Genomic DNA, 26,906 nt, shown 5'->3' on the forward strand with positions numbered 1-26,906 from the left:
AAACGCAGGTATCAAAAATTCGTGATCCACGAGGACCTTCGTTCCTGTTGTACCTTCGTCTTTGTCCCCAAATAATTGGGCGGGACGGCACGTCGCGTCTTCTCTGCAATTATAGGCAGTAAACGCAGCCACATCCGGTACACAGGGAACTCTAGGTAAAGCGGGATAATATTCCACGAGAAAAGATACCGCGATTAAGAGTGGAGAAAAAGAAGTTGCGTCTTTGACGAAGGGGAAAGAGATGCAATCGAGAAAGAGAGAAATGAAGAGGGAGAGAAAAAAAGAAACGGAAAATTGACGGATGCGAAAGATCAAAATGCTGCGTATATACGACAAGGTAGTCGTTTGACAGACTAAAATGACGGAAATCGAGCTTTCAAAGAAGATATAGGCATTACGCTGACACGGAGTAATGAGTTCTCATTACACGACCTATTGCGATACTTTCTACGTACTTCTTAAATAAGGTAATTTACACAAGAGTGTACCGATCTCGACGAAGAAAATGAAACGTTGTATCACGTTCCGGGTATTTGCCGCGAAATGCGTACGAGTGACATTGTACAAAATAATGAGATTGACGTAAGGAAAGCGTATAATTGCATCTTTAAAAAAAAAAAGCAAGTGCGCATTCCAGCTGCGTCTAACTGTACCTGTCAAAAAAATAAGATCATTAACCACAATCCTATTTTTTTTTTTTTTTAAGGTAGATTATACTTTACGAGACATTTTTATATTTTATATGTATCACAGAACATTAAAATGTATATTGTATATAAATTATCTCCTCAAGTATCGATTTCTCAATACTTGATTTATTTAATAAAAATTATATAATACTCGTTACACCCTTAATAAAAATTATGATACTCGTTATACTCTTAATAAAAATTATATAATTATATAATACTTCTCAATACTCGATTTATTTAATAAAAATTATATAATTTTACATTGAGAAATGTTGATCCTAAGAAAAAAATTATTAAAAGTATTACTTTGATATAAAACATTTGTTGATTACTTTCTTATCAATTTTTTTTAAATAAAATTTATTGCGATCGATAAAACTCGAGATAGATGAATTTAAAGAAATCATTAAAATTGATGACTACCTATGTATCACGGAATAAATCGCTACCTGTTTAGTTAATGCTGAAATTATTATTACTAATTGTTCCTGCGGTAATAGACGTAATTCCGGGCTCTTCCCACGCAATCAGTGTCGGCGCGGTAATTCTCGCAAGGATGTTATAATTAGATAGCGAGGAGATTGTATAGCAGTTAAACCATTTTATATATGCATTTCAATTCTTTTTCTCGTATATACAACGTTACACGTACTTACATAACATCACATCGTTCGCTATAATAATATAATTACGACTGAACTCTTAATTTAAAAATATACATACCTAATCATATGACGACGACGATGATCGTAATGTGTATGTGTATGTGCGTGTGTGTGTGTAATGTGTGTATGGGTAATAATATATATATATTTATATGTAATAATAATATCGTAATAATATTCCGGGATATAATGTAATCTTGATTGCATTTCTTGTCGCGCGTTGCGAAGAAAGTAATATATACAGGACGCATATAACAATCAAAGAAAACGTACGCCGTCCACGACAGCGTTTTTTTTTTTTCTGCGTATACAAGTATATTTCATATCGTACAAGTATAATATAATGTCTAATTACAACTATGGCGCCTAATATGTACACAAGATATGTCATGTCAACTCTTCCGTTAGGTCCGTATTTACATTTTTATGATGGAAAAATATTTGTATTCATTAAAAAAAAAAAAATCCCCCTCTCTCATTCTCTCAACAATATTTCTCTTAGCTGATTATTCGCTAGTGTACATCTACGATAAAGAATTTAGAATTTATCCAGCGTGAAATGCGATGTTAAATGAGGATGTAAATACGGACCTTAGTGTTCGCTTTTGCAATCGACAATTTCTCTCGACGCGATACATAACGTGCAGCTTCCCTTTAGAAAAGATCGAGTAGATCAATAAATTATCGGAACATTCGGACTCATTTGACGCGATCTAAAAATAACATTCGGAGAGGATTTCTTCCGACTCTCACTGCTTTATTTCGTCGAATTAAGACACGTATGTGTCGATAGTGTCGCGTCAACCGGGCTTAATCGCGACAATCTCATTTCGCGAGGAAGAACGGACGCTTTTAATGCGATCCGATTGTTCGTACATGATAAATTCAGGACGATTATCGTGTCGTATCGACTGCGCGCGGCTGCTTAATTGCTTAAACCGTGACAATAATATGGCAAAATCTCGAGCTGCGGCTAAACAAGCTCCGAGAATACGTGGTGCGTAAGGCAATGTACATATGTTCGATTTCGCGGTGCTCATTAGGACGTTCGTGTTCATGGTTGTCGCCTGAATATCGTAAGGCAGAAGAAAGGCGATGCTCTAGAATATGGCCTACGTTTCGTATAACTATTCTAGAAAAACAAATGAAAAGAATCTCTTCTATCGTTACCTTATCATTACTCGGCCGATGAGCGAATGAGTGTCCCACCATTCGCTAATCTCGTGAAGCAAATGAAGGAACGGATGTACATAGATCGAAATTGATGAACGAGCGAGTTTGATATCCGACTCGTTCCGATCTGATCTTCGTCGAACGCAACGCATGCGACGAAGACGATGGTGCAATGATTCACTTGGCGAGACTCTGCCGATTCATCGTCGCGCTTCAGCAAATTGGCTCGGCGAGAGGCTGCGGTGGACCGTAGGGGGAGGCCCACTGGCCCACCCCAGGATGGGTCAATGCCGTCGCCGACGACTGTTGCCTGCTGTCCAAGCTGGACACTGGCGCGCCACCCGGATGCCCGGACACCGTCGTCGGGTATGCTACTTTACCAAGAGCCTCGGCCTGAAGGGACAGCATCAGCCGATTCGCGGCCTGTCTCTCGGCTTCCCGCTCCTCCGCCGTTTGTCTCCTGCAACACGATCGAGTGACGTTGTTCCGGATTAATTAATTTTTCATATGAGAATGAGATTTGATAAATGTATCATCTACCTTTTCAGGTTTCAAATTTTTCTCCTTTTGTTTAACTTCAATTTTTAATCATCAACTTTGATACTATAAGCAAGATTTAGATTATTCGATTAGTGCGCGAGAAATACATTCAAGATATTTATATTCTTGATTCGTAAATTCAGCTTAATAATTTAGATAGGAGTTTAATTAACGTATAAATAAATTATTATGTGTCACGTGTCATTATTAATCATTTATATAATCCAGTAATAGAAATAGCCTTCGTACATATTTCCATTTCAATTATTATTTTGTTAATTTTTGATCAATATATACACGTAAATCGACTAATGCCTGGCACAACATCGGGACTAACAATAAACAAGGGCGACTTGCGCGGAGCATGCTCGGTGAGAGGAAGTGAGGCGGAGTAAAGGAACGGGGCGAAAATAGAGTGGCGGTCGTTGGGGCGGAAAACAGAAGACGGATGTAATAAAGTTAATTCGATTCGTCACTATGGCGGGAAGCGGCAGCCACCTTGCCGCAGGGTGGCTCGCGCAATGTCTGTTTTCTAGCGCTAAGTCTATTAGGACGCCGCAAAATGGCCGACTCGTTTCGTAAGGTCGATAGAGCTTGCGCGCGCGATCGCCCAAGTAATGCTGAATAGCACATTTTTTTTCATCTTTGTGTTCGTTAAGAAAACTATATTTTTTATTTAATGTAATTTTTTTTTGTCAATGAATAATTTCTTTTTTTTTTTGCTTAAATCACACCAGAAGTTACGAATAAACGCGTCTATTCCAAGATTTGCCTAGACGCTGCAGTTTTGACGATCACTCTGACGAAACGAGCTTCCGTGACAGGACGAACCCGATGGGAGGCGGCGAGCTAATCCCGACGTTTCCCTACAACTAACACAATCGCTCGTGTAACGCGCGATCGTTATAATTTTCTAAAACTGGTTCTCCTCCTGGCGTAATGCCCGTGGACCTCACTAAAGACCGGTGGCGCGGACGCCCGTGTCCTCCTTACGAATTATGCCGCGTTCCGTCCTATCGTGGCGCAGGTACTATCTCGTTGACCCTCTTTTTGCCCGCCTTTTTCGGCCGCGAGTTGAGCAACACGATCCGACAAACAACTTCCTGTAATTTTCTTCGCCCGATACGTATTAACGAGCTACCCGGTGGTACCCGGCGATCGCTTGTTTGCCGTTTCCAAATTTACTTTCCGATTCCCGAAAGTCGTCGAACGTACTTCCAAGCCTCCGTCTACTTTGATATTATGACTCTCTTCGTTTATCGAATCGATTACCTTAACGAGGGTATGTGATATCGCTAAACGAAACGCGAAGTATTTTACTTTTTATTTGCGAGAATTTGCGTAAAATAACATTTGTACATTTAAACATTCAATGTATTAAAAAAAAACACACATGAATGCTTGATTTCTGTCAAACATCTATAATAGAAGTTTAATATTCTTTTATTATTATTATAAATTATAATAAATACTTTTAAATTAAATTAAATTAAATACTTTCAATTATAATAAAAACTTTTATTACTATAAATAATAAATTATAGCATTCTTTTCACATTAAAATGTATAGCATTTAGTATTTTTTTACTTATATACGTGGCAAAATTTTTAAACTTTCTCCGGGTTTACTTTATTCATCCCTCATGAGGTGCTCCAGAGTTTAATAATTGCGTATTGTCATGGCAAATGAATAAGTAACAATCCGAATAGTGTATCGCATCGCGAGAGAGTAAAATACCATTGAAAATAGAAATGGGGCGAGAATTTATCGCGCGTTATCGCTTTTATCAGCCGTTCGTGGCAATTGAATCTCTCGCTGCCGCCCGTCTCCGAAATCCATTGCGGCTACGCCATTGCGGCAGTGACAGGTGCACCTACGCCTCTGCAAGTAATTAACGCGGTTAGCGATTAATAATTGACGACACCGTGCCGATTACATTTTGCAGCCCCCTCGACGCAGCCTCGCCCTATCCACTGCGGCCGGCATAACCATATTCTCTCGCAACCTGGGACACATTACTCTTATCTTTATACTTTAGCGCACGCTCTCGGAATCCGATGTAAAGATCGATTCGCGGACAGAATGAGAGAACTCGCGATTCTTTCGCTCTAATTAACCTGTCATATTTTTCTCGTCGCGATTCGTCATAATATTTCCGTTTCATCAATTACTGAAAAAAGTTTAAAGAGAAATATTTCAAGGTGTAGAAGATTTTTATAATTTAACAATGTTTAATTTTATGTCAAAGTTAATATCTCAAAGACACTTTTGAAATTTTTTGCGACAATGAAATGTAAAATTGATGCGAGTTGAGTGAGAACTATCAGAAATCATGCAGCAGAATTGGATTTCATATATAAAAATGTGTGTGCAATGTAATTGTATTTATTCGCGGGATATATAGATATATGTTACAAACGTGTCGAAAAAGAGTAAATTATTTTAATCGTAATAAAAATTTGCAAAATAAACAGATACAAATCGGATCAAGTCTAATGAAACTCTAATCATCCCGAATCGCGGCGCATAATGCCGATTGATTTTTCTATCTGCTATATTAAACGCGGGCGATATATCGTCGTGCCTGCGAGTCGTGTTTGAACGGTTACCGGCCTGATCCTACACTGTAACCGATGAATGTTTAACGACGCAGATCGGTGGGGTCGAACCGGCCCGGCAGAGATCGAAACGATTCAGCCAACGGATTCGAGAACGTTTGACAGTTTAAAAGCCAAGAAGCTCTCTCGCGGAGGGGCTGAAAGAGGTGACGGGGGGAAGTAAAGGGAGGGAGAGGGGGAGGGGGGGGAGGGGAATGCGGAGGATTGGCAGTCAAAGCGAGACGGTGAGGAAGGGGGAGACGGGGCGGACGGGGTGCGCGCGCGACGGGAGGGAAGAGACTACATTATGTACGGGACAGGGCTAAGCTGTTAGGTATCTGAATTATTGAGGCCGAGTTATCTCATCTCTGCCTACAGTCATCTCGTTACTTTAAACGCAGCTGCACGCCGGACCGCACCGCGCACTCGCATCGCGTTAAGGCTCCGCGTGTTAGATGCGCGCTCCGAGGAAGACGAGAGTGCGGCGCATCCTCTTCGAATTTCTCGACGATTTTGTTCGCCGGACAAACTCGAACTGCTGTCTCCAGTTTTGCTCTATGTAAACAGGACATCTACGCTTTGGGAAAACATGGAAAATCTGGAATTTTCTTTTATATTTGGAGAAGTCAGGAAATTCTCATGATATTTTATTGGGAAAATTTTTAATAAAATTTTATTGGAGAATTTAAAAAAAATTCTCTGTGATAACATTTTTATATTGTAAGCAATTGGCAATCTTTTCGTCGATAAGCTAAGTTATTAATTATGTATTCAAAATATATTATAAACATATATCTGTCTCTATTTGTATATTTAATGTCTTACTACAATATTGAATATGCAGTACATATTTTTTTATTGTAATACTTAGTGATGAAAAAAATTTAAATGCTTATGCAAAATGTTTATCTTACGAAAATTATTTAGTTGTTTTCAGTACATTTGCAAATCTAACATTTGACATTTTAGCGACGCTGCGTTTTTCCTTTGTGAAAAGCATGCGTGAAAAGCAATAGAAATGCATAAAAAAATACTTATTTTAGAAAGTATCAAAAAATTTTAAAACTATTCTCTTTATCTAGAACTTTGTTTGAATCAACAAAAATGCCGAAAGATTAGTGAATTTTCAGAAAATTTTTTTTTACAACATTTAAGTAGATACCCTGTTAAAAAAATGTAAATTGAAAGGAAAAAAGAGACTCTCTCATTGAATAAAAAAGAAAAATAAATTTCAAAAATTTCCCTAACATTTCCGACGGTCATGTCCCTTCCCGAGATTTTTGTTTCCGTATATTTCCGCAACGAAACTTGCGAACAGGAAAAATTCCGCGCGCGCGGTGACGCGTTATTGATCGCGCGCATGATTGCCCTGTCGTGCGTGCGTCTTTAATTAAAAATGATGTACTTGTCACTCCGACGTGAAGTTAATTCGCCGTAACATTCTAGACAAATGTATCTGTCACGGCGATAACGTTCCCGAGCGTACTGAGACAGATAACGCATGTCGTCGGATTCTAAATTGAATTTCACGCTTGCTCCTCTCTCGCGACGACAAAAAACTTCTCGCTCGTCTCCATATGAGACGAGTCATGTACGAGATAAGTCTCGGAACTTGCGTCTGTAATCGGAGAGATTACATAGATCTTGTTGCGAGAAGTTCTTGCGGTTTTCCTTTCAATACCGAGATGTCAATTACTAAGTTATGCAATATTGAAAATTAAAAAAGATAGGAAAATTAGAAAAGATAGGAAGGGAGAGAGAAAGGGAGAGAGAGAGAGAAGAATAGAATCAATTGATTTTTGTTGTAATCTGCGTTCGAGAACGCACGCAACTCAAGATGCATATTTTAACAGATAAAAGTAACTGTTTTTACATTGTATAATTTTAAGCCGCTTTCATACCAAAAGTAGATCGGAGAATTGAATAATGACTGTAACTGTAAGTCTGTTCGAGACTCACGATTAGACAATTATCACAAACGAAATTAGAAATATTCATATTTTAACGCCACGTCGTTTTTCATGCCACACGTAGTGATAATACCGGTGTAAATAGCGCACGTTAAAATTGAAAGAATCTTTGATATTTTTCGAGAAGATATCGAAGGAACGATCTTTATCGCGGTGTTTGCGACATGGAAAATTTAAACTCGCCGAAATTTAATTTTTTAGCGAACCTTCTCATACGACTAATATAACGTCGAAACGATCCGTTGAAAAGGTCCATCGACCGATCGTGGCGCGGTTGACGTTCAAGAATCATCGTGAACCCTCGGAAATCTCTCCGCAGGAACTTTTATCGCTTTATCAACGCGCACTTCGTAGAAAACGATCCGAGGACTCCACAGCGCGACGACGATTTTAGAAATTCTGACGCAGGCGAGGAGAAGGGAGGGAGAAGAGAGCGACGGGTATGTCGTATATACGAGAAGGAAGGATAGAGAGACAAAGAGAATCCTTCGGAGAATGTCGTCAGGGCCCGCCGTCTCGCCGTCGAGACGCCCCCGGTATCGGAGACCCACGCTACAAGCGGGCCCCCTGCGCCCCCTTTTTTTTATCTAAATGACGTGTTTTCGTTCTCGCTTATCTTGAAGAGACTCCAATACATTTGACTGCCAATGCGTTTACAGATATACGCGTCAGACCGCGGCTAACCCGCTATTAACATTCCGAGCGCGGTTTCCAGCTCGCGTTTTCCTTCCCTTCCTCGTCCCCCGTCCCCCGTCTCCCTCGGACCGAAAAATTCATTCGTCGTGGAAACAACGCTCGTTCTATACAAATCGTCGTTAACAAATGTCGCCGCAATATAAAATATCGCCTCGACTCACCTCCATTTCGTCCGTCTGTTTTGGAACCAGGTTTTCACCTGCGCGTCCGTCATCTTCAGCGACTTGGCCAACGCCGCACGTTCGGCGGACGCCAAGTACTTTTGTTTGTGAAAACGTTTCTCCAGCTCGGCGATCTGCAACCTCGTGAAGCTGGTCCTCGGCTTCTTCCTCTTCGGCGGCGTCCGGTTCTGATAGGGATGACCGATCCGCCTCGGAAATGCTCCGGCCACTACGTCAGGAAAGAGAAAATGAAAAAAGAATAGTTGATAAGCGGACGTTTCCTACATTGCTGGCGATATTCTGTCGCTATTACGTCAGCGCGTGTCCCTTACGGTATTCTAAATATAGGAGCGTTTAAATTTCAATTGAACAGGTTGTCGATACGTTTAAAGAAATCTAGTTGAAGTGACACGGAAGATGATCGCTCTATGGACTGGGAGAAATTTACTTGAAATAACGAACTCGAAAAATGTCATCGTAAAGATGCGCCGATGTTTTATTATTCATGTATCCGAGTCATTACGATATTAATGTGATATAATCGATGGTTCGATAGAACGGACAAAGTTCTTGACGGACGATATCGTAATTTACCTTCGTCGAACCATCGCTCCAACGTCTCTCTCGCTTAATATCCCTTCGCTCTGTCTTCTATTACGCCCCGATAGGCGGCTATCGATGTCATTAAGCACTTATCTCCCTTAGCGAAGTAATAGAGCGCGAGTAACTACACTACAAATGCCGCGTGCGAGCGAATGAATTTGCATATGTAATGAGAAAGTACGCGATATTACCAATTTCACGAGGATATACCAAAGACCGGATACGCAACAAACCTGCGCGTGGGTATCGCAGAGAGCAAATCGCCGTCCTCGGCTGCTGCTAATGGATTAAAACACGGTATATATCCGAGGAGAATTCGTTAAAGCGAATTTAGTGATTGCAGCTCGACGATCAACATTTCCGCCATTGTGTGCGATTCCCAACCCGTATATGAGCTTTCAAATTATTCGCCGAATTAATTAGAGAATCGAGTAACGCCGGAATGTAATCTCTCGTCGCGGATTACGGAATCGTGTCTGCGTACAAGCAGCTCGTATTTGTAAGAAACAATCGTCGACGTACTACTTATTTCCATGCGAATTTCGAAGCGAAGAACGGAGGGATATAGTCAGCGTCATGTACAATAACGGTCTACATTTTGAACTTTGATTTACCGCTAAATAACACGAGTAATATGCTCCAGGTACCCTCTCATTATGGCCCTCCCTTTCCTCTTCCCCTCCATCCCCCCTCCGCATAAACTCGATCCGAGGATCGCGTGCGTTTAAGCCATATTTATACGAATACACGAATGAACGTCGGCTATTCTATCGAGATATGTTCCTTTCATTTTTTTTTTGACGCGATAGCGACATCAACGAGCGAAAAAAAGGAGATATTTTTCGCCGAGAAATATACGAATGGACCGAATATCTCTTTTCGCGTTTCATCGACCATACAGTTCGTCCTCCCCGTACAATTTGTCTGCAAAACCGAGGAATCATCGTTATAAAGGGTAAAAGGGCCATCGAGCGAATATTATCCTATTACACGGCCCCCCTTTTCCCATCCCGGTTTTAACTCGTTTGTCCTTTATCGCCGCCCTTTGTCCAGAAATAGATGCCATCGCGAACGATTCAGATAATAATCTCATTAACGCGTCGATTCGCGATTTTCCTTATCGATCCGTAAACGTCAAAATGTGTATCGGACAAACCGCGAGATATCTCACGCTCCTGTAAAGCAATCAACTATCCGTAAATAATACCTCTGACAGATTCTTAAATGTTTATTCAGTGAAATGAGAGAAGGGGGATAAAAAAATATTTGCAATTAGTCATCGTCCGATGAATTTTCATTCGATTCCTCGTGATTTGCGAGAAATGCATGATTTATACGGCATGTAATCGGCGATCCTCGATTACGCTTCGAGGCGCGTACGCACAAACACGTATACGCGCGCGACATAATGACTACAATTGATAAATGATTCGAGAGACCGCATCGGGAATATTCCCGATTGATTTCTCACAATTGCCTCGCGCAATATGTTGTCGGCGACGTGCGAGTGGCACGCAAATTATGATGATACGGCGAGCATCATCATCATCATCATCAAGAAAGAACAGACCGCACCATATTTCGCTCTCTCGGTTTTGTTCCCGCGGCGACCACCCGCGTAATTCGCTCCAGCGAGCTTCGACCTCACTTCATTGGCCTCTCACATTCTTATCCCGCTCGCGCGCGAAACATTCTCTTGCGTCATCGTTCTTGCGCTTATTAGGATATAATCGCGTAGTAGCTATTATACTTCGTTAAATATCGCCGTGTACTAGACTAATGCCGGCGCGGTTTCTTTCTATCTCTCTCTCTCTCTCTCTCTCTCTCTCTTTCTTATAACTCGTAATTACCTTCGCAGAATAGTCAGACACACGCCTGTACAAGGATTCGCAAAGGATCCGACAAAACTTTCATGGCATGAATAAGGTAACATAAATAGGAATATATTTTGATAAAAATGAGAGCTTATATATATTTAATAGGAGCGATAATGGAACGATTATCAATCTTCTGTCTATCAAGGTATATGGAAATAACTAAAAGATTAAAAAATAAAAAGGGATATTGCGTCGATAATTGTTATCAAGAGAAATGTTATCTGCTGTACATTGACTCTCATAAACATAGTATTTTTTTTAGCTGCTATTTGTGTTTCACGTTGACACGTTAAACGCGGCGTTTATGTCTCCTGTCTTGCTTTTTATTGATGATATCTTGCGAGCTTCTCTGGACACAGGATCGTCTCAACGAATAACGATGTTTATTATGGAGTAGCGCATACGATCGATGACGAACAATTAATTAATGGCGTTTGTTACGAGGCAAAGAAGAGGAAGGACCTCCGCCAAAGTGACCGGGAACTTTTGATATCGAGAAAAGGGGAAGAAGCGACCGTCTCGTAAAACCAATTAGGCTCCGCTCTGCCAGCCATAACTCAGCGTTTGACGATAACGCTCTCGATTCCTGTTAATTAACTGCGTTTAAGGCGCCGCTTGTTGCCAATCTGACATTTAAACGTGGGCGTGGACTCGCGTCGCACCGCCAGGTATTAGAAAGCAAATCTTTATTAAAGGATTAATGAAATTTGCTTATAACGTTGATTCGTTTCTCGAAAAGTATAGAGTCAAGAAAAAAAAATCGTGCATTACATTTTTGTTTGTCTTCCTAAAATTGGTTCGTGTTTGATCGCGCTTTCGTGTATCCAACGATATCGTCGTACGAAGTCATTAGCGTGTTCAACGGCGGTTTAGTTATAGAGATTTGTCAAATGGTTAAAGCGCAACTTCGGAGATATTTTACCGTTGAAGTTTTGTGTCGATAGCCGACGCTAAAAATTACTGCCATCGAGGTGATACTTTGAAAAAGAGAAACTTTTTTATTTTAAAAAGAAAAAAGATCCAGATGATCCAGAACAAAGTATTATAATACAAAGTGTTTTTGTTTATTATGTAACAAAAGAAATAGAAAACACAAATATATAATAAAGATAACTAATATTATATCTGATATTGTTTAGAAATAAAACATTGAAATATCTTATTGCCATTAGGTATTGAAATATTGCTTATAAATCAAAAGCTAGTTTCTCTACTTTATATCGAAAAATATAAGCTTTCAAAATTAAATTGGAAATTATACAAAATATCAAATTTCGCATAACAGAGAGTATATATTTTAATAGCAATTATAAGTAATTTTCTTCAGTATAATAGTTTGCAAAGTCTGCATTTCATGCGTAAAAAACTCTTATGTTAAGTTACTTATGTATAAAGACATATTCAATATTTTTATTATTATCACAAAATCTAGTGATCGCTCTCGTTTTGATAATTCAAATGTCAATTGAAGTAGAAATTCAAACTAAAGATTAGCTAATGATTTTCGTATCAAATAAGGAATATCGCGAAAAGATTTTGCTCATCACAGAAGACTAATATAAGGGCAAGTCCGAGGTAGTCGTAAAAACAAGATGGCGGCACGGCGCCACAAAATCATCAAAGTAAATAAACACGCACGCACACAGATTCCAAGCAAAAGTCATCGATGTATTTTCAGTTCGCGTTAGGATTTCGTCAACTTTATATATTTGTCAAGCAAAAACGCCGATCTGTCTCTAATCTCTATCTCTTATCATATAAACCCTTGCGCTACAATTATCGCTCGTCTTATCTGTATAATTAATACGTTGGGGAATCCGTCATTTTTGTAAACTGATTCATTAAATCATCAAAATATTCATTGCGCGCGTTGATTAATCCACGGCAATTTTAATTACATTGATATGGAATTATACGGGATCGTGTTAAAAAATTCTGAATGTTGATGATCAATCTCTTCGCCGATTGATTCTCATCATTCACAAAATTTATGACTGTAAAAATATCGTATGCGTCATCTCCTTGTATATCTGCGTGTCCCGAGTTCCAAGCTATTGAAATAATATAAATAATATAAAGTAATCTCGAAAATATAGCTCGTTTTTTCGAGATGATAATCGCATCGAAAAATCTCTACAAGCTTTCGAGCGCGGGAAGCAGCGAGTGAAAAAAAATGGAGAAACTCTAATAAAGATTTTGCACGATACGCGCAAACGATTTCGTCTTCGGTGACCTACTGAGCTTGTAGCATAACCTTTGACGATGACGGTTCCTCCCGCGACCGAGAAAGAGAGCAGAGGCCTGAAATCATTTGGTGATGCAATTGCAGGTCGCTGTCGCAGCGGCGAACCTAGAGAAAGTCATTATGCTTTGAGCACGTTCTGCCTGGTAATGGAGTTTGCGGCCTTCAAAGTAAATTGTTTTTCTGCTCGCAACGCGGATTCCACCGGCAACCGCGGTCGAAGTCGTTGAAAAGGAGAAGATTCCTCTCCTCTCTGTATTTCGCGCTCCAGGCACTTGTCGCCAAACCTCGACCCGAACCCTCTTAATCCTCTCGCAGATAATCCTGCGAGGCACTGTTTATCCTCTTTACTTCTCAAGTTAATAGTTTTCGAACATCGTTTTTTCACAGTTCATAAACAAAAAACTCTTTATTTTAATAGACATTACTTTTTTCCTTTATTCAGTAATTATTCTGTTTTACTCTAATTTACACGCATAAAGTAGCATCGACAGTTTCTGCTTCTATCAAATTTATTTTTATTATCTTTATTCAATGGGTTGTGTATACAACCTCCCTCAAACTCCCCCCCCCCCTCCTTCTCTTTTCTATCGTGCTTAATTAAAATATAATGAAAAATAGAAAAAAAAATAATTGAAAAGTGCGAATGACTTTTTCCTCAGAAGCTCAATAATTATTTCGTTAAGTTGTTTGTCCCTTCGCGAACGCAAAGTTGTAAACTTGATAGAATCCATAAATAAAATAAGGATGCAAAACACGTCGGGAGATATCGCGCTCGCTGAGGATAATAGCATCTAGAGTCTCTGAACATGCAATTTCAGCAACCCTGTTCGTAGCTGAATCTTTATGAGAGATTTACTAAAAGTATTGCCAGGCTTCTATCATTGCGAAATCTGCACATATTTAGAAAATACAACGTCGATATATACAACGTGTATGTTTATATACAATGTGTATGTTTATATACGTACGTGCATATGCACGCACCGCCGACAGGGTGTAATTGAACCGACATAGCAGACAGCTAAAGGGCACTAAACGGCTTCGTAGAAAGCATATTCCATTCTATAAAATTACGTTTCTCCCTCGCCTAATATCACCGTCTTAGACACGCTTCCCGTATGCTCAAATTGCTTGCCACATTTGGTTTCCTTTTTCTATTTTTCGGCACACTTGCCTCGGAGAAATGTATTTTTCTGCCAAGAGATTAATGAGGATTGATACAAGTTTAGTTATCGTTGGATTTTGATGAAAAGAATAGAATAAAAATTGTGATTCGTTTACTCGCACGCGACTTCTATCGGATAAGAATAATCAGAATATTTTCAGCAGCAAGTATGCTGGTTGTACGCCTCTGAGATGAAATTAGACATTCTTTAATTAAAGCCGTTCGAGGAATCGCGGCGGAGCGTTGTAAGCAAAGGATAAGTACGGTAATGGAAGTGCTGGTACTTTGTTAGAACTTTATTAATTAGAAAGGATGAAAGGCAAGGGGAATGAAAACTAAACGTTTCCCTTGAAATGTGAATTCGATGCGATTCCAATCGTGAAAATTGTTTAAGATAAAATGCCGTAAGAAACGTAAAGAGTATTACAATCTTTTTTCAAATTTTACTCCCTCGGTCTTCGGGAAAGATTAAAGAAATGGATTTGTCGCGGGAAGAAAAATTTTCGTGAAAGATACATCTCGCTTTCTGGCATATTTTCCTAACAGCAAGATGCGATGAAGAAAACCGCGACATGCAACCCTCCTTGCCACGCTTCTTAATCTTTCGTATCATTCTCATCTCGCGTCTATTTATTCCGATAGATTATTCATAACATAATTCAATACATATAATCAATGTGCAAATGTGATAAAAATATATTCAAGAACGACAGAATTTTTCACTAAACTTAATGACTTTGATGAGATTAATGATTTTGTTTCGGTGTGTTTTACACACACTTTACGATGCTAAGACGAGATCGTCCGATATTCGATAAAATTTACGCCTAAAGATTTAATTAACCGATCGTTACGTAATGTCGAAAACTTTAGAACGCACGGGGAAGGGGGGGCTCGTCTCACTCGCGTCGATCGAAAAAGGGAGATGTGTGAGAGAGTCGCGAGCACCAATCATTTCTCAAACTCTATAACTTGATCCCCTCCTCCCTCTCTTCAGCCCCCTTCGACCTGGGTGGTAAACGGAGGAGCGAGAGGTAAAAACGGCGGTGCCTTACATTATCGATATTACGAGGCGTCGATAAAAAATCGCATAAAATTAAGCAAGCTCTCGCACGTGTTCGCGATAAAACTCAATATCTTTAGCCTATGGGTATTTGCCAGTGGTTCTCATGCGTCTGCTTTTCCGCTACGGAACGTTTAATCCGCGGCCGAATATTTTTAGAGTTGAGTTTTACGAGAGGTTTCAGAGAATTCGCCGCAGTCAAAAACGCGCCTAAATCTCGTTATTCTTAATCCTTAACTGTCCTGTCTTTAAACCTGACCAAATACAACACACTTGGCATTAATATTCTAAATATAATTGGAGAAAACTGTCATTTTATATATATTTATGTTTATATATTTTTCAATACATATTTACTTTCTTGTTTTCCTTGAGTATTTATTCGCATGTCACGAGAACCTAATACGTTCTCCCCCGTGTTCTAAACAAGACCGAAGATTCTCTGTATTATTTTAAGTAATCCTGAAGTAAGAGAGAAACGCGGGCTATCATATACATTCTAAATGTATCGTAAATCGCAGCGTACATAAGTTGTCCCGCATTCTCGCATGCGCGTATAGAGGCAAGTATTTCGTACGTTTCATCGATTCAACAGCCCGTTAATTATCATTTTTAGACAAGCCATTTTATTATAATTCTCATTTTACTTGATGCTATTATTTTGAAGAATCTTATAAATTCACAATCTCAGACTTAATATCTCGTTTATAAATGCTTTCACATGCTCGTCACGGTTAATTAAATGAGCGCGATTGCTGTAGGCGTTGGAGGAAATATGGGAGATTCGTGGCGGATTCGTCAGTCACATCCATACGTTATGGCGAGCGACACGGGCGCGATCAAGGTTTACCGAAATTCGCTCTGACGTGCCGGCGAAGACCCGACGGCAAATCCCGCCGATTTCTCCGGGGACTGGAAAAAAATCGCGAATGATATGCCGGAAACCGTAACGTCCCGGTGGCGGCCCACCCGCCCGTCCTGTTTTCGCGATAAAATATCGTCAACGCGCGACCCGGCGTTTTTTCCACGTACCGAAAATGCCGGTCAAAAGATTCGCCGCCGCCCCGCGTCTATTTTCCCCGCCGCGAAAGTCTCCGGGGATGCTCGATCGACAGGAGGGCAGATTCCGGCCGATTTCTCGTATATCTCGCACGCGAGAGAATACCGGCTCGCTTTGTTGCAAGTGGCCGGTCAATCAATTGACCCACCCTCGTTTGAAAATATCGCGTTTTGCACGCGCGAGTATCCCCCGTTCGAATCGCGTTTCTTTGTAAATATACAGCCGGTGTCGAGAGCGATGAATTGTTACAAGCATAACGGAGCCTATTACAAGACTTTCAAAGAGTTGCTTAGAATCGGAATATAGTAATAATATTTTATATTGTACTCTGTAGAAATATATTAATTTCATTAATTAGTAGAATATAGAGTCTCAATAAGATAAAATAAAAAGTATTATAATAAAAATAACGCGGAGAAAAAAAGGAAATATTAAAAGAATATTACGTATAAATGAAGAAAAAACGAGGTATATAAAAAGAAGATGCATAAAAAAAGAAAATACACAAAAAATTCATAATTAAAATAAAACTAAATAAAAAAAAAAAGAAAGAAATTGTGAAACGTGTGCAAAATAAATTAATTATTTAGATTGGCAAGTGATTTAGCAGAATATGAAGCGTCCTTTAAATTGGATAGGAAAGACGTCGAAATTTGTATCTGCTACGGCTCATTGCCACCTCGTAAATCCGATTCGATTCTCGATTCTAAATCGAAACCGTTTCGATCGATTCGCTCGCGATTCTACGCGCTAATTGTCTACAGCGAAATTAAACTGAAGTCACGTTAATTATATAACTTCCCCGCGCCGTTGTTGGGCAATGGGGGAGGTCGATTCGCCGCGACCAGCGAACGCGAGAGCAACGAGAGCGATGATGGACGAGCGCGCCTGACCTTACGGGGGCTGCCAAGCTCGCCCAGCGAAATCCCTAACTCTGGACGCTAACTCGATCAGTCAACGCCCACCGTTGGCCCGCACTGTTGCTCGGCTCTAATCTGCCTCCAGATTAATTACTACGTAATGCCAGCCTGAATAATTATCGTTTCTACGGAAACCCGCTCGCGCCCAAATTCGCATACGTGCTCTCCTTGCGGTGTTCCCCTGCCTCTCCTCCTCCTCCTTTTCTCATTCCTCTCAGAATGTTCAAACGTCTCTACGTATACCGTATTACATCTGATTCTATTAAGGTCTATTGGACTTAACGAGTAATTTCGTGGATAGATAGAGATAGAGATAGAGGGAGAGGAAGAGAAATGTAATATATTTAATTGAAATAATTTAAGAAAAAATGATTAAGAGGGGTAAATAATTCAATGAAATAATGAAATAATTCAATTACGTATTTATGTGTCTAACTGGAAATTATAATCATCAAAAATTATTGACGAAATACTTTGCGCGGTTACAATAAGAAGTGCCTTGCCTTGATTTTACTGTTATATAACCGCGAATGCAATTACATTTTACACGCATCATTTATTGCGATTATGATTTCTTTCAATCACGAATACATATTTCCGTTTTTGAAATTTTTTTCTTATTTTAATGAAAATAAAATATGCAACTTTAATAAAAAATATGAAATACTATAGGAATAATTGTGCTGCATACTTTTGCGTTCTCAAAATTTAAGTAATTTGTGTATTAATTTATTATTAACAAAACTTTCGTCACAAATAACAAATTAACTTTTCCGGAACATCCAGAATAATTCAATTCCGTTATTAACTTTTTCCTGTTAATAGATAAAAAGAATTTTCAAATTGCCGAGTTGCAAATCGAATATTGAATCGGATAATTAGATCGATATTTTCGAGAAGACAATATCTGTGCAATATATTTTTAAAAATACATATTTTATAAATTTATATTAATTTACTTGTTATCATATTACTATAACATATTTTATTATTATTTTTTGATGAACATTTTATTTTATTTTATTTTATTTTATATCGATAGATTCTCTGCGCGTGTATATCGTTGAATAGCTTGATAATCTGGGAGCGGATTGTCGTGAATCGTCTACCATAGAGGTCAATTGCCTGCCGTGTTACGTTTCCGCCAGAAGCGATCCGAAAAATTAAATGCGTATCTAAGCGCACTAAATAGTACAGCGTAATCACAGTTCTTGGTGCGAATGAAAATTACAACAACAATACCGGGAAACATTTTTCCGCGCACGTCGGTCGTTCACCAATAGAAATCGGCGCAAGGAATTTCGAATTCATGGATATATAATATATACACACACACACATTCTATAAGCTATCGTAAACCGCACAGTCCAGTGCCGCATGCAAGATGATCCACCGTTTCGATCCTCGATTGGTAGCACCCGACCTTGAGCCTCGCCACCGTTTCTCGATATATCCGATCTCCAAATTTCCAATTTCTAAGTAGCTAATAAACAGGCTCCTAATTACGTAATAATTCGTATCTACCGCGCTGCTACCGTCCGCGGCCACCGAATTCGCCGTCGAATCGAGAACAAAACGAGCACGTATATATCAACGCCTTTTTAAGTAACCCATAATTTTTTATATTTCATTGAAGCACGCTCGTGCGGGAGTATGTGGCAAGTATAGCCCCGGGAATCGCCGAAATATTAGAAATTGCGGGTTTTGCGAGCTACCGCATCTCTATATACATGTAACACTTAATTCATTTATATACACATTCGCCAATGGACGTATACACACACACACACACACACACACATATATATTATATGAATATGTATACATTCGTACAATTTCACCGGCGAAGATGCCGCGCTGGCCGCAGCGGCATCGACGGATTCTGGTTTTCAGGTTTCGGTCACGCGATGCCTTTTTTCTCTGTTCCCGGTATCCGCTTATCTTTGGGCCCGAGGCGTATCGACACATCGCGCCGTTTTCTGTATCTTCGTGTGTTGTTGCCAGTCGTATAAGCTAACTTTCCGAAGTTGAGAAGAAGAGCTCGTCTTCTCTTTCTCTCGCAGGATAGCTCGCCTCGGAGTCGACACCGGACGATGATGGTTCAAAGGATTCTTTGTGGACCAGAGAACGCACTGAGGATTTTTTATACGCGTACCAATATCGTTTTAAATGTACATCGCGATCGTTACGTAAGGGAAACCGATCTTGTTCGTTCGCAAAAAAAAAAAAGGGAACTTTTTAAAACGAATTCGCCGCGCCCCGTGCCATTGTTCGGTAATCATTTCCCAGAAGGGCGTAAATCAGAGAAGTAATATGTGGACGTAAAGGTGCGAAGGCCTAATTATTATTGAACGTCTCTTTCTCTCTCTCTCTCTCTCTCTGTCCGCGTAGAGAGAACTTACATTGTAGAAAATTACTGTTGCGGGCCCGGCAGTTTCAAGCTCGGGTCCGCAGACTCATCGCCCGAGGATCATCATCGGGCCCGTTCTGACGTTGCATGGTAATTACAATTGAAGAGTTCAATTAGAAACCGATCCAAGTTAGCCGAGAGCTAAACAATTGAGATGATATACTGTCGATTTTAGTCGAGAATGCGCTCTAGTGTCATTTTAAAAATCAGTCCGATAATCATCGCAATTATACTGCATATTTTTCAAAATTTAAGTAATTTATGTATTAGTTTGTTATTAATAGCTTTTGATGCAGTTTTCGTTTCTTATATTTCCGAATATTGGAATTCTATCAAAAAAAAATTATTTACTGATTATATATTTTTGCGTATAGTGTGTGCTTTTTGGATAAGATGAATGTGAATTTTAATAAGTGTCATTTCACATACTAGCTTGATCTTTGCATTATTGACGCTGTTATATTTGTTTTTAATAGGATTTCGCGACCCGCTCTCGATTTTCCTCGAGTTTCATTTGATCGGTAGTCAATAAAGCGTCGATTTACCGGAAATAGAAAGCATTCTGCTGAAATAATCTTACCTTCCGTGAGATCTCGATATGTCATGTCAATTTCATTGGCGACATGAAATAGTATTCTCAAAAGTAAATTTCTTTCGTACCGTTAACGGGTTACATATATTTTTCCAAAATAAGAATTTAGTCACATATGTGTTAAATACAAGATTTTTGTGAAATTTGCTATTTTTTGCAAGGACTGCATAAGTTATTACAATCTTCAAAGTGCATTTTTGCGAGGAGAAGTATCGCGGAGTGTGGTTTCGCGAAGCATTCGTAGAATCGTTCGAGCCCACTTTCAACGACGAGCGCATTCTGCCAGTTTCATTGGCGTAGTTCCCTAATCTCCCCATAAAAATACAATATTTTCAGAAAAAGTTATCGAGTATTATAAATATTAGTGTCCAAACAAATGACAATATCGATAACAAAGTTGTACACATGGTATATTAAATTCTTGTCGTTTGTTGAACACACAATCCTAATAAGATACATGTCAATCTGAGATAATAAAAACTAATATGCAAAAACTAGATAAAGATTCTTATCTTGCATCACTTTACGCGAGTTGAATCATCTCTAAGTGCACTATTATTATGAACATTGTATATGTAAATTATCTATTCCGTTTATGTATCACTTATTTTCCAATTACGTGCATTCTACTATTGATTAAGCCAAGATGGACTAATAATAAGAAAAATAAATGTTTTATATATCGCTACAGTCACATCGATTAATGTTGAACTGGATAAATTTGAAACACTAAAAACAGTACAATTCCTTCGTCTATTTAGCTTGTTTCGTGCTACGCTGATGACTAGACAGCTCGAAGAGCTATTTGGCTTACAATCAGAGCGAGACGATTATGTCAAGTCGACAAGATTGTTTCTCTGAACATAAATTGCAACCTGATTTCGCGATAGTTATGTCCAATTTTTATTTCGATCAATGAATCAAAAATCCTTTTCGAATTCGCACGTCGCATTGAAACTGCAGAGATCGGGATGCGAACGTAAAAATCCTGTGATAATGTTGAAAAGAATCGAGCAAGTAATGTCTCTATTTATAATTATTTTGAATTTATGTCGCAACGCGGTATTTCCAGAGTCCCCGGCTCCCTCCTTCGGAGCCTAATCGGATGTCATTTCAGTGTCAAAATGACAGCTGGTTGGAAATAATCGAGACACAAAGCAAATAACGACATAATAGTTACCGTTCGCTCGTCAAGCGAAACGTTATGCGCTCTTATATATTTCCGAATGTGAATTAAATCACATTCGGAATTTGTGCGCCGCGATCGATCCGACCGAAACACCTTATCCGATGCCGTAATATGCTAAATAAATGGCAGCACAAACGCAATTAGCATTTTCGCTCCGAGCGATCGCGGTAAATAAACGGTTTTAATTATTCAAAGTATATATGCATGCATTATTTCTTAATTACAATACTTCACAAGCACGTATATCGATCAATTCATTTCCACTAAAAAAACTGCTCCTATCATGTACATTATGCATGTATTAATATGCGCGTTTTTTAAGAAAATATCTTAAATGTGCTTTCTCTCTTATAATCTTAAATCTCCTTAAGCAAAAAGTAATGGAATTGCCATATTTTTCGAAAAGGCTTTGCGATTGGTTTTTACGATATCTATGGTGAAAAAAAAATTCGCGAAATCCAGGATGATTCCCAAGTGTCACTGCAAAAATTATATTATGTCGCGATCGACATTCGCATGGAATTATATATAGAAACATATAGTATATTTGAAGAATTATTTTGTTTCATTGCGTGTCGATACCCTCTCTCTTTGGCAGGCATTAAGCGTACTTCGAACAAAATAATCGGACGGGAGAGTAATGTTGCTCGTACGCATAAATACATTTCACTCACGCCACGCGAGTAATAGCGGGTTTCATTACCCGCACGAAAAAGACGGCGCATTCGAGAGAATGTAAACGTTAATTATGTATTTTGCACGTACCTGCATTTTAACATTTTGCACTTTTACGTCCCTTTACCCGCGTGCAATGATCGCGCCCGTAATGATCCCTCGGCGCAGCAACATTTCCCCGTATCGTATTCCTCTCTCTCTCTCTCTCTTTCTCTCTTTCTCCCGATTAAAGCAAATTAAAATTATACTTTCTAAGAGGAAAAGAGACAGATATGTATTGCGAGTTTAAATTGCTTTCGCAAATTACGGATATCTTGAAAGCACGCGGTGAAACATGAGGCACTCCGAGTAACAGAAAAGGTTTTTTTTTTTTTTCATAACTTTATCGCGTTTATAAATTGTACGTATGTTATATGAAAACTGTTGCATTTTTATTGCTTATGTTGCGTGACAAGATATAACTGATACTTTGCGTCATATTTGCATCAGATTAAAATTCTAATTTAGAGTTCAAAGCACTTTTCCTTGTAGCCGTAATATATCGCCGAATAAGAATTAAGATTAGAGATTGCCAGCAGGATCACCCAAGTCAAAGAGACGAAAAAGGGTTATTCGAGCGGGCGAAGCGAGAGACGTAACGTAATGTGACGACTTCGGCTTGTCCGCACACCATTAAAGTGTCACTCGGTGTCTTCGACGATTTCGTACCGGGCTCTGATCGCGACGACGGCGCGAGTGAATAATTCGCCGCTAATACATAATTGATATATCCTCTATATATACGGTTAGCAGTGTCGCGAAGCGCAGTAATGATACCAAGTAGAGAGACCCACGCCTCTCTCTAGCCCGGGCTCGCCGGGTCTAAAGATATACTCATCCCAATTAGAGGAATTGACATCGGTGATCGGCGATGCCAACCGGGAACTCCTCTCGTCGCTTTATATTTCGTCACTCGATTCTATCGAGCGGCCGGTTCAATCCCCTAGGATATAACGCCGGGAATTAATAATATCTGACAATGTCACTAATTGCATAAATCATCTGTTCCTTCTGCATCATGTAAATGAGACACATATTCGATGGAGCATCGAATATGTGCGATCGTTATCTCGCCAAAATAGTATAATAACAATTCGTAATGGCAAGAGAGATAAGTAAACCAATTAATGTTTTAAACAGTGTTTAATAGCTAATATCTTTTTCTACCAAGATACCGTAGAATATAATTATGCAAATTATACATTTATGCAAACCTGATATTTAAATAACTGTTGATAGAGAAAGAGAGAGAGAGAGAGAGAGAGAGAGAGAGAGAGAGAGAGAGAGAGAATATGTATTTTTCATTAGATATATATTTTTTGTTAAATCATCATATTTTTAAGCTATCCAATATGTTTTCAAGATTTATTTTTAAATTACCAGCTGTGTGTAAGAATCTAATAAAGGCTCGATGCTACTTTAGACTTCATTAAAAATTAAGATATTTATTCTCTATTTAAAAGGTCGCTGTTTTGCGCATTATGATAAATTAATGAAAATCGAAAGATGATATCGAAATATCATTTTGTAATTACATGAATTCGAGAACTCTCTACTGGAACGAAATATTTAAATTCAATTTTTTCTCTTGCTACTCTCTCGAAAATATCTAAAACATCATTTACTCGATACGGCATCTCGTTTCAAAATCAAGATATGACTCACGCAACAATATTAACAGTCCGAAGTAGAAATATATATAATAATAATCAATGTACGAAAGTCTTATTTCGCACCTATAACGTTTGAAATTAAACGCACATTAATCAGATGAGAAAAATTTTCTCCCCCACATACGCACTGTTAAATTTACATTAATATTAATTTAATTTAAATTTGCGAATTTAATTCTGAGAAACGAGAAAATAATTGATGGAAGACAATGGGCGTATCTTTTTTAAGAATTATTGAGGAATTATCGAAGAGCTTCGATAATCGAATTATTTGCTTAAAATAGAAATATTCGCGAGATTTGTTTGCTGACTGAGATGATACTTTTCGCAATATCAATTTTTTTATATAATAACACGCTTATCTTCAATTTTCATGCAATATATATATATATATATATATATATATATATATATATATATATATGATTAGTCAGTCCAAAAAATTATCCCTTAGAGCACACAGTGTCGAAATGTCACTAAATTACCTTATGTACTATATACCTGCTAGTCTATCCTTGAGATGCGGATGCGGTTGCAGGGGATGCGCGGCGAGGTTCGCCAAGAGACTCGCCCTGTGGAGACCCGCCGCCGCTGCCTGTTGCTGACTGTGTTGTAGGGCCTGCAGGCTCCAGGGTGGTATGAGGGCCTGTGCAGGGAGAGCGCCGGACGGCGCGCCGTTCGCTCCCGGCGGCCGATGCGCCGGTACCCTTATGACCCCGCCGCCGGTGTAGATGAGATTGGTACCGGTAGGGAAGAGCCGGAAGGGGGCGAGGAGGTCCGCCGCCGAGGCGCAATGAACGGACGAGGATGACGAGTTGGCGCGAGTTTCGGGCGTGCTGTCATCGTCATCTTTCTCCGACAATTTCTCCTCGGCGTCGTGGCCCCAGGACCGCCTGCCATCGTCCAGGACGCCGCTCAGAGACTGATTATTGTTGTTATTGTTATTATTCCCTTCTTCCCAGGACCATTTCCTCTCCTTGTCGCTGTCCGGCTCTTCCGAGGATGGGCTCTTCGGAGGGTTTCGAACGCCGCTCTCGCCCAGCAGACGACTTATGCTGAACGGGTGGCTTCGGGAAGAGTCATTCGGCAGCGTTCTCGCGCCGGTTTGGCTCGGGGGCGGCGAAGTGGAGCATTCGGACGTCTCCTGGGACACGTGGCGACCGTCGTGGCTCGCGTAATTTCGCGGACTGCAGCTACGAGAATCCGAATCGTCCACGTTGATTTCCTCCGTCGCGTCCACGTCGCTATCGCCGTGTTCCGACATGGTCTCTCCTTCTCTTCGCGAGAACTCGGCGCTTCGTATCGGCTTCCGTGAAAATATTTACGTTTCAAATACCGGGTGTCTTCATCGGGAGTTGTCACGTAGTTCACAATTTGCGAAGCGATAACTCGTGGGAACGAACGATGAAATGTCAATGGAGAAAATTAATCCGGAGAGAATTTTTTTTTCGAGAGGACTAGATTACAATGGATTCAAGAGTTCGACGAACATTTAAATTTATCGCACAACGAATTTGATCTGGACCACCTCATAAATTTCACGTCGAGCGGCGGCCATTTTGTTTCTACGTATGTATACCGATGCTGGTACCATTTATATACACAGGACGGAAAAACTTACCGAATATATTCATTTCTCCCTGAAATTCACCGTCTTTTTCTCTTCACTTTTTTTTAACCAGTTTGAGATGCTACATTCCAAGTGCGAGTTTCACTGATTTCGCTCACTGACTCGATCAGCCATTAATTCTTTTTGACACATAAACAATAATTCTGTGTCGATACATCAACTCTATCTTCAGAAACTAAAATCCATTCTTGAATCACGTCTCTTTTCCATAACGCGTATCGGAAACCAACGGGTCTCTTTCGAAGCTGGTCTCTCTGTCATTTTGGACAAAGAAAAGAAATATCTTTGTTCTTTCGTAGATCACTTTGTCGATCGAAAATCGTACCGAGACAATTTTTTTCTTCCCGGAAAACGCACGACCTCGCACTAACGATAAGCCCGAGTCTTGACAGGTCTCAGTCTCAGAGTCGAAAAATTAACTTCTCGGGAACACACTGAACGAAAGACCGCACGCGGCGAAGGACTCTCGCACTTTATGAAAACATAACAGGCCACGTTCGCGCGATCATCCAAATAGCGAGAGAGGAGAACGAGTTCTCCGTTTCGTCAACGAAACTCCGAGTCCTCGGTGGCTTAACCGGAACGCCGGCGAGTACGTGAATCCGAATCGGTCGCGTCGAGAGAGACCAGACGTTGTGAGGGCACCGGTGAAGCCAGATGGTTTATCCCTACCAGAACGACGAGATGCGTCGCCGACTCCCGGCACCCGGTTTCCTCGGTAGCCTCGCCCACTGTTGGTTGGTACAACCAATCCGGGAACGACTCTCTACGCCCACGGACTCGTGCATTGGTCGTTGTTAAATTGATACCTATTTAACATTTGAGCAGAATGTTGCAGGCGCGATCGCCTTTTTCCCCTATATTATTTATTGCTCGATCGTCGTGCCTCCTTTTTTTCGCCTCCTTCTCTCGCTCGCTCTGCCGCTTCTTTTCTTCGCGTTTCTTCTCCTGCCGCGTTCTCCATGGATAGTCCTTTTAGCTATCTCCTTCTCTTTCACTATCTCGCACCGCGCACCGCATCGAGTCGAGGAAGTGGCGGGACTTAATTACGGAGAATATTCTTACTACCCTCTCTCGCCCTCTTCTTTTCTCTTTCTCTCTCTCTCTCTCTCTCTCTCTCTCTTCTTTTTTCTCGTTTGTTCGTCCCATCGTATTATCGTATCATGGATGCCATGAGGAGAATGCAAGAGCAGCAAAGTTGCGTCTCTTCAATTTTAAACATACGAGCGATGTGTTTAGACGTATAAGAGCGAAAAGAAAAGAAACATAA

At 39.8% G+C, this 26,906-nt stretch overlaps 1 protein-coding gene across 1 annotated transcript; it reads right to left on the reverse strand.

Moving 5' to 3' along the window:
* Window positions 1–969: 969 nt before the first annotated feature.
* LOC126856942 (homeobox protein Hox-A10) lies at window positions 970–26,764 on the reverse strand. Its single transcript, XM_050605972.1, has 3 exons — window positions 24,508–26,764; window positions 8,496–8,724; window positions 970–2,990 (listed from the first exon to the last, which is right to left on the reverse strand). The coding sequence occupies exons 1-3, from the start codon at window positions 25,268–25,270 to the stop codon at window positions 2,744–2,746; spliced, it is 1,239 nt and encodes a 412-aa protein (XP_050461929.1). The 5' UTR covers window positions 25,271–26,764; the 3' UTR covers window positions 970–2,743.
* Between the last annotated feature and the right edge of the window lie 142 nt (window positions 26,765–26,906).

This window comes from Cataglyphis hispanica, chromosome 20 (genome assembly GCF_021464435.1).
Source record: "Cataglyphis hispanica isolate Lineage 1 chromosome 20, ULB_Chis1_1.0, whole genome shotgun sequence".
Taxonomy (NCBI): domain Eukaryota; kingdom Metazoa; phylum Arthropoda; class Insecta; order Hymenoptera; family Formicidae; genus Cataglyphis; species Cataglyphis hispanica.